This window comes from Callionymus lyra, unplaced genomic scaffold (assembly GCF_982586985.1).
Source record: "Callionymus lyra unplaced genomic scaffold, fCalLyr1.hap1.1 HAP1_SCAFFOLD_162, whole genome shotgun sequence".
Lineage (NCBI taxonomy): Eukaryota > Metazoa > Chordata > Actinopteri > Syngnathiformes > Callionymidae > Callionymus > Callionymus lyra.
This window is the reverse complement of record NW_028258624.1, coordinates 45331-55000: the sequence shown is the minus strand read 5'-3', so window position 1 is coordinate 55000 and position 9670 is coordinate 45331. Positions and strand designations below refer to the sequence as shown.

At 37.0% G+C, this 9670-nt stretch overlaps 2 protein-coding genes across 5 annotated transcripts in view; one reads left to right on the top strand and one right to left on the bottom strand.

Annotated features, from left to right (window-relative positions):
* The window catches only part of cunh18orf54 (chromosome unknown C18orf54 homolog), a 23373-nt gene extending 21559 nt beyond the window's left edge, over window positions 1-1814 (top strand). For 2 of the 4 annotated variants that reach the window (XM_087782604.1, XM_087782603.1), the window contains exon 15: window positions 1304-1814. In XM_087782604.1, the coding sequence (XP_087638730.1) occupies window positions 1304-1418 (115 nt within the window). In that variant the 3' untranslated portion in view covers window positions 1419-1814. The other 2 variants (XR_015710145.1, XM_087782605.1) reach the window with 2 other exon arrangements.
* Window positions 1815-2065: 251 nt separating this feature from the next.
* On the bottom strand, window positions 2066-9407 carry LOC148058136 (sperm-associated antigen 16 protein-like). Its single transcript, XM_087782611.1, has 4 exons — window positions 8999-9407; window positions 4952-5463; window positions 4709-4813; window positions 2066-3121 (listed from the first exon to the last, which is right to left on the bottom strand). Exons 1-4 carry the CDS (start codon window positions 9405-9407, stop codon window positions 2474-2476), a joined length of 1674 nt encoding a protein of 557 aa, XP_087638737.1. The 3' UTR covers window positions 2066-2473.
* Between the last annotated feature and the right edge of the window lie 263 nt (window positions 9408-9670).

The window sequence follows — 9670 nt, the reverse complement described above, 5'->3', positions numbered from 1 at the left end:
GCCTCTGAGACCTAACTTTCAAAGGCTTAGGTTCAGGGATGAAGTCCAGGTTGAACAAGAGAAGGATCAGATGAACTTCATGTACAGATACATTACAAATGTTCAGGTCAAGAGTAAATACTAACTTTTTTATGATTGAGTTCAGAAACGTGTTGCTCAAAATGAAAGGCTTCTGTTAAAGTTCAAAGCGGACGGTAGATTGACACACAATAGAAAGGTCTTGTAGAACCAAGATCATCTGAGATTCAAAAGAAGTGAATACCTGTGTCTGAATCACTTTGCAAGAAAAACTCTCCCTAAAAACTGTAGCAAGACCTCCTCCACGACCAGAGAGGCGAGGCTTCCCCAGGACAGCGCTCCCTACTGGACAGAGTTGGTTCAGATGAATAAACTCTTCCTCTCTCTACCAAGTCTCAGAAAGACATAATAAATCCAAACTAACTCTTGTGAAAAGATCATTCAGAGAAAAGGATTTATTAGTAATGGAGCGAACATTCAGAAGTGCGTCATGTCATTTGTAACTTAATAATTCAAATAACCTGTATTTCACCAAACACACGTCCGATGATAAAACTAGTCCTGTGTGAGTCTGAATGTGTGCGTTTGTAATTGTATATATATGTCACTGTAACGCACTTCTAGACACTTTGTGTTAATATTTACTTCCGCGGTTTTATTTTGAAGTGGTTGAAAAGGAAGTAGATGGAGTTGGTTGTTGTTCCACATGACAAGTTAAAAATCCACTCGACCTTCAACCATTTTTCTGTCGAGATGAAAACTTTCTTCAAGAAGTTGATTTAAATGTCATGATCGTCACTGTATGATTGACAGCTGCATGTTGGTTGATTGACAGCACTCTTCTGATTGACAGCACTCTTCTGATTGACAGCACTCTTCTGACTGACAGCGCTCTTCTGATTGACAGCACTCTTCTGATTGACAGCACTCTTCTGATTGACAGCACTCTTCTGATTGACAGCACTCTTCTGACTGACAGCACTCTTCTGACTGACAGCACTCTTCTGATTGACAGCACTCTTCTGATTGACAGCACTCTTCTGATTGACAGCACTCTTCTGACTGACAGCACTCTTCTGATTGACAGCACTCTTCTGACTGACAGCACTCTTCTGACTGACAGCACTCTTCTGATTGACAGCACTCTTCTGATTGACAGCACTCTTCTGATAGACAGCACTCTTCTGATTGACAGCACTCTTCTGATTGACAGCACTCTTCTGATTGACAGCACTCTTCTGATTGACAGCACTCTTCTGACTGACATCACTCTTCTGATTGACAGCACTCTTCTGATTGACAGCACTCTTCTGAGTCGAGAGAAGCTGCAGGAGGTCGAGGACAACCGGGGGAGCGAGGAGAAGGATGAAGGTCACTGTTCTATTGTGTCGGATGATTGACGTGTGAAGAACAAACACACACGTGTTCAACAGTGTTAACAAACATCGATCTTGTTCCTGATGCTTGTTTGTTACGTTTGTGTTTTTGTGTGTTTTCTAAAAGTGTAACTTGTGAATTTTGACTCAAACACAAAAGTGTTGTTGAAACGAATCAATAACTTTATTTAAACTGAGGTCAAAGGTTAAACATGAATGAGTTAAAGTCACTAAGTTCTCAGAGAATCAGCTTTAAATGTTGTAGCGACTCTGAGTGACTATCCTTCAAGTCCTTTGTTGATCCAGATGGACGTTCACCTGCATCTTCTCTCAAGGAAACTATGGAATGATGTTTTTATAACAATATTTCTTTTATTTTGAAGTATTATTTTCAATTGAATTAAATTGTTTCTATTTAAATGTTTTCTATTTGTTTCTTTAAATCATTTCATTAAAATGTCTATTATTGTCTTTTCTTACAGTTTCAAATAATTCCAATAGTTGAAAACATTTTCCTTATTTCAGTATTTTCTATAATTATATTCTATAATTAACATATATTAACATATATCACTCTCATGGAATCACGGGTGTCGACACCATTGCGCGCGACACCCGTGCGCGCGACACCATTGCGCGCAACACCCGTGCGCGCGACACCCGTGCGCGCGACACCCGTGCGCGCGACACCCGTGCGCGCGACACCCCTGCGCGCGACACCCCTGCGCGCGACACCCCTGCGCGCGACACCCCTGCGCGCGACACCCCTGCGCGCGACACCCCTGCGCGCGACACCCCTGCGCGCGACACCCCTGCGCGCGACACCCCTGCGCGCGACACCCCTGCGCGCGACACCCCTGCGCGCGACACCCCTGCGCGCGACACCCCTGCGCGCGACACCCGTGCGAGCGACACCTGTGATTCCATGAATTGAACAATAGTTTGTTTATAAAGAAAAACTACTTTATATGAAGTTATTTCTTCTTACATTCAAAGTGTTTTGTGTATCCTTTGTTTTCCTTCATTTGTGAAAACGGGTCAAAAGGGCTCTTCCGGGGGCAAAGGTCGCGACCCCTGGACTAAACCCACATGTTGATCAAACCGTCGGCTCCCGACGACATGACCATCTGACCTTTGTGGTCGAAGGTCACGCTCTGGACGCTGTCCTTGTGCCCCGACAGGAAGCTGAGCTGGCAGGTCTCCACGTCCACCAGCCGGACCAGGCAGTCCTTGCTGGCCACGGCCAGGGTCCGGCCCGACGGGTGGAAGGACACCTGGCTGGCGCCGGCCGGACCCGTGTCCACCGTCCTCAGCGCCGTCTCCGGCTTCCTGACGTCCCACAGGTGCACGAAGCCGTGGGTGTCGCAGGACGCCATGAGGCCGTGGGCGGGGCCGAAGGCGGCGTGGTTGCAGGGGTACTGGTGCCCGTGGAAGATGGTGCTGCACAGGCCCGCCCGCACGTCCCAGAGAGCCAGGGTCCTGTCGGCCGAGGAGGTGAGCAGGATGTGCGAGGACGGCAGGAAGCAGACGCTGTTGACCGTACAGGTGTGATGGCGCAGCGTCAGGCGGCACCTCTGGCTGTTCAGGTCCCACAGTTTGGCCGTTCTGTCGGTGGAGCAGGAGGCCAGGAAGTTCCCGCTGAAGTGGAACGAACAGCCCCAGACCGGCTGGGTGTGTCCGGACAAGGTCAGCAGGGGGTCGCCGAGAGCCACGTCCCAGAGCTTGACCTGAGGGTTGAGTCACATGATCACCGAACATTGATCACCGATCATTGATCACCGATCATTGATCACCGAACACTGATCACCGATCATTGATCACCGATCACCGAACACTGATCACCGAACACTGATCACCGATCATTGATCACCGATCATTGATCACCGAACACTGATCACCGATCATTGATCACCGATCACCGAACACTGATCACCGAACACTGATCACCGAACATTGATCACCGATCATTGATCACCGATCACCGAACACTGATCACCGAACACTGATCACCGAACATTGATCACCGATCATTGATCACCGATCATTGATCACCGAACACTGATCACCGATCATTGATCACCGATCACCGAACACTGATCACCGAACACTGATCACCGAACATTGATCACCGATCATTGATCACCGAACACTGATCACCGATCATTGATCACCGAACACTGATCACCGAACACTGATCACCGATCATTGATCACCGATCACCGAACACTGATCACCGAACACTGATCACCGATCATTGATCACCGATCATTGATCACCGAACATTGATCACCGAACACTGATCACCGATCATTGATCACCGAACACTGATCACCGAACACTGATCACCGAACACTTATCACCGATCATTGATCACCGATCATTGATCACCGAACATTGATCACCGAACACTGATCACCGAACACTGATCACCGATCATTTATCACCGATCATTGATCACCGAACACTGATCACCGATCATTGATCACCGATCATTGATCACCGAACATTGATCACCGAACACTGATCACCGAACACTGATCACCGAACACTGATCACCGATCATTGATCACCGAACACTGATCACCGATCATTGATCACCGAACACTGATCACCGAACACTGATCACCGATCATTGATCACCGAACATTGATCACCGAACACTGATCACCGAACACTGATCACCGAACACTGATCACCGATCATTGATCACCGAACACTGATCACCGAACATTGATCACCGAACATTGATCACCGATCATTGATCACCGAACACTGATCACCGAACACTGATCATTGATCACCGATCATTGATCACCGAACACTGATCACCGAACATTGATCACCGATCATTGATCACCGAAAACTGATCACCGATCATTGATCACCGAACACTGATCACCGAACACTGATCACCGAACACTGATCACCGATCATTGATCACCGATCATTGATCACCGAACATTGATCACCGAACACTGATCACCGATCATTGATCACCGATCATTGATCACCGAACACTGATCACCGAACACTGATCACCGAACACTGATCACCGATCATTGATCACCGATCATTGATCACCGATCATTGATCACCGAACACTGATCACCGATCATTGATCACCGAACATTGATCACCGAACACTGATCACCGAACACTGATCACCGATCATTGATCACCGATCATTGATCACCGAACACTGATCACCGAACATTGATCATCGAACACTGATCACCGAACATTGATCACCGAACATTGATCACCGAACACTGATCACCGAACATAGATCACCGATCATTGATCACTGAACTCACCGTTGCGTCTCCGCTGGTCGTCGCCAGCTTGGATCCGTCAGGATGGAAGCAGCACGAGGACAACCAGTCCGAGTGTCCATGACCCGACTGTAGGAGCTCCCCCTCCTGGACACAGTTGTCATTGTTGTTCATCATGTCATTGTCGTGTGTGTGTGTGTGTGCGTGCGTGCGTGCGTGCGTGCGTGCGTGCGTGCGTGCGTGCGTGCGTGCGTGCGTGCGTGCGTGTGTGTGTGTGGAACACACCTTCCTAGGTGAGTCGGGGAGTCTCCACAAACCCCAGGTACAGTCGTCACTGACGGAGGCCAGGATCAGGTGTTTGGGGTGCAGACTGATGCAGTTGACGGGGAACTTGTGAGCGATGATGGAGCGAAGTCGGCCAAAGGATCCGGTGCTCCTCTGGACCCGGTCCCGGTCCGCGGTCCCGGCCTCGGCGTGGAACTGCGAGTCGGAGCGCCGCTTGTCTCCGGAGCCTGGAGCCTCCTGCCTCTTGCTGGTCCGGTGCAGGACCGGGTGCCAGAACCTGTTCCTCATGCGGTCCTGGTCCAGGGTCAGGATGGTCTTGTCGCGCAGGGCCAGGATGTACTTGTCCTCCATCTGCTTCAGCACCGGCTCGTAGGACTGCAGGTGGATCTTCAGCGTCTTCACGTCCTCCATGAGCTTGTGTTTGCTGACGAACACTCGCTGGAACTGAAGCCCATGATAGTCGCGCTCTTTCTGCATCTTCCTCAGGCGAGCGCCGGCGGCCAGGACCTCGCCTGGAGTCAGTGTTAGTGTTAGTATTAGTGTTAGTGTTAGTATTAGTGTTAGTGTTAGTAGTGTTAGTATTAGTGTTAGTATTAGTGTTAGTGTTAGTATTAGTATTAGTGTTAGTGTTAGTATTAGTGTTAGTGTTAGTAGTGTTAGTATTAGTGTTAGTATTAGTGTTAGTGTTAGTATTAGTATTAGTGTTAGTGTTAGTGTTAGTAGTGTTAGTATTAGTATTAGTGTTAGTGTTAGTAGTGTTAGTATTAGTATTAGTATTAGTGTTAGTAGTATTAGTGTTAGTGTTAGTAGTGTTAGTATTAGTATTAGTGTTAGTGTTAGTAGTGTTAGTATTAGTATTAGTGTTAGTAGTATTAGTATTAGTGTTAGTGTTAGTGTTAGTGTTAGTATTAGTGTTAGTAGTATTAGTGTTAGTGTTAGTATTAGTGTTAGTAGTATTAGTATTAGTGTTAGTATTAGTGTTAGTAGTATTAGTGTTAGTGTTAGTAGTGTTAGTATTAGTATTAGTGTTAGTGTTAGTAGTGTTAGTATTAGTATTAGTGTTAGTAGTATTAGTATTAGTGTTAGTGTTAGTGTTAGTATTAGTGTTAGTAGTATTAGTGTTAGTGTTAGTATTAGTGTTAGTAGTATTAGTATTAGTGTTAGTAGTATTAGTGTTAGTATTAGTGTTAGTAGTATTAGTGTTAGTGTTAGTATTAGTGTTAGTAGTATTAGTATTAGTGTTAGTATTAGTGTTAGTAGTATTAGTGTTAGTGTTAGTAGTGTTAGTATTAGTATTAGTGTTAGTGTTAGTAGTGTTAGTATTAGTATTAGTGTTAGTAGTATTAGTATTAGTGTTAGTGTTAGTGTTAGTGTTAGTATTAGTGTTAGTAGTATTAGTGTTAGTGTTAGTATTAGTGTTAGTAGTATTAGTATTAGTGTTAGTAGTATTAGTGTTAGTATTAGTGTTAGTAGTGTTAGTATTAGTATTAGTGTTAGTAGTGTTAGTGTTAGTAGTATTAGTATTAGTGTTAGTAGTGTTAGTGTTATTAGTATTAGTGTTAGTAGTGTTAGTATTAGTATTAGTATTAGTGTTAGTAGTGTTAGTGTTATTAGTATTAGTGTTAGTAGTGTTAGTATTAGTGTTAGTATATCATTTCTTTATTATTGTTGAATTATTTCATTCAAACATTTCTTTATTGACATTTATTATTTATTCAAACAAATATTTATTATTTTATGATTTAATTCAAACATTTCTTATTATTATTTTATTATTTATTTATTATTATTTATTTGTTATTATTTTATTATTTAACTCAAACATTTCTTTGTTATTTTATTATTTATTCAAACATTTCTTTATTATCATTTAATTCAAACATTTAGTTTTTATTATTTTATTATTTAATTCAAACATTTATTTATTTTATTATGTATTCAAACATTTATTTATTTGATTATTTGATTATTTAATTCAAACATTTATTTATTTGATTATTTAATTCAAACATTTATTTATTATTATTTGATTATTTAATTCAAACATTTATTTATTATTATTTGATTATTTAATTCAAACATTTATTTATTTGATTATTTAATTCAAACATTTATTTATTATTATTTGATTATTTAATTCAAACATTTATTTATTATTATTTGATTATTTAATTCAAACATTTATTTATTATTATTTGATTATTTAATTCAAACATTTATTTATTATTATTTGATTATTTAATTCAAACATTTATTTATTATTATTTGATTATTTATTCAAACATTTATTTATTATTATTTAATTATTTAATTCAAACATTTCTTTATTATTATTTAATTCAAACATTTATTTTTATTATTTTATTATTTAATTCAAACATTTATTTATTATTTTATTATGTATTCAAACATTTATTTATTTGATTATTTGATTATTTAATTCAAACATTTATTTATTTGATTATTTGATTATTTAATTCAAACATTTATTTATTATTATTTGATTATTTATTCAAACATTTATTTATTATTATTTGATTATTTAATTCAAGCATTTATTTATTATTATTTGATTATTTAATTCAAACATTTATTTATTATTATTTGATTATTTAATTCAAACATTTATTTATTATTATTTGATTATTTAATTCAAACATTTATTTGTTTTATTATTTATTCAAACATTTATTTATTATTATTTGATTATTTAATTCAAACATTTATTTATTATTATTTGATTATTTAATTCAAACATTTATTTATTATTATTTGATTATTTAATTCAAACATTTATTTATTATTTGATTATTTATTCAAACATTTATTTATTATTTGATTATTTATTTAAACATTTATTTATTATTATTTGATTATTTAATTCAAACATTTATTTATTATTATTTGATTATTTATTCAAACATTTATTTATTATTATTTGATTATTTAATTCAAACATTTATTTTTTATTATTTTATTATTTAATTCAAACATTTATTTATTATTTTATTATGTATTCAAACATTTATTTATTTGACTATTTGATTATTTAATTCAAACATTTATTTATTATTATTTGATTATTTATTCAAACATTTATTTATTATTATTTGATTATTTAATTAAAACATTTATTTATTATTATTTGATTATTTAATTCAAACATTTATTTATTATTATTTGATTATTTAATTCAAACATTTCTTTATTATTTAATTCAAACATTTCTTTATTATTATTTGATTATTTAATTCAAACATTTATTTATTATTATTTAATTCAAACATTTATTTATTATTATTTGATTATTTATTCAAACATTTATTTATTATTATTTGATTATTTAATTCAAGCATTTATTTATTATTATTTGATTATTTAATTCAAACATTTATTTATTATTATTTGATTATTTAATTCAAACATTTATTTATTATTATTTGATTATTTGATTCAAACATTTATTTATTATTATTTGATTATTTAATTCAAACATTTATTTATTATTATTTGATTATTTAATTCAAACATTTATTTATTATTATTTGATTATTTAATTCAAACATTTATTTTTTATTATTTTATTATTTAATTCAAACATTTATTTATTTGATTATTTGATTATTTAATTCAAACATTTATTTATTTGATTATTTAATTCAAACATTTATTTATTATTATTTGATTATTTAATTCAAACATTTATTTATTATTATTTGATTATTTAATTCAAACATTTATTTATTATTATTTGATTATTTAATTCAAACATTTATTTATTATTATTTGATTATTTAATTCAAACATTTATTTATTATTATTTGATTATTTAATTCAAACATTTATTTATTATTATTTGATTATTTAATTCAAACATTTATTTATTATTATTTGATTATTTATTCAAACATTTATTTATTATTATTTGATTATTTAATTCAAACATTTTAAAACACTCTCAAACAAGATGATTTAACTCATATTTAACGTATAGTAAACACATGTTTATCACGTGATCTTCTCTACACACGTGATCTTCTTCTCTACCTCGCAGCTCCGTCGTCTCCTTCCTCACCAGGTCCAGCTGCGCCTCCAGCAGGCGTCGGTGTGTAACTGCATCCGGGATGTAGGAGACCACACCTGCACCTGCGGACAGGTGTTCCACCAGACGCCGGAGCGCGTGCGAGTACCAGTCCGTCTCGAAGCGGTCCAGGGTCCTGCTGAGGCCGAGCCTCCACAGGAAGTTCTTCAGGAAGTCGTCGACCGCTTCCGGTGTGGTGCGCACGCGCTCCTGCTTGTTCGCGGCGGGTTTGTTCTTGAAAAGAGAGCAAGAAGTTCTTCTCTTCACCTCCCTCAGGGTCTCCTCTGGAGGGTCCTTCACAGAGAAGTCCTTCTCCGAGAGAGTCTCCTGGTCCATCAGGACCTGCTCCTCAGCCGCGTCTCTACCTGTCGCCATGGTTACTGCGCCTGCGCACTCGCTGGGTTTATAACTTGACTCAAATACATGTGGAGAAGAGATCAAAGAACCTTTTGTTTGTTTAGATTTAAACTATATTAAAACTAGAGATCAAAGAACCTTTTGTTTGTTTAGATTTAAACTATATTAAAACTAGAGATCAAAGAACCTTTTGTTTGTTTAGATTTAAACTATATTAAAACTAGAGATCAAAGAACCTTTTGTTTGTTTAGATTTAAACTATATTAAAACTAGAGATCAAA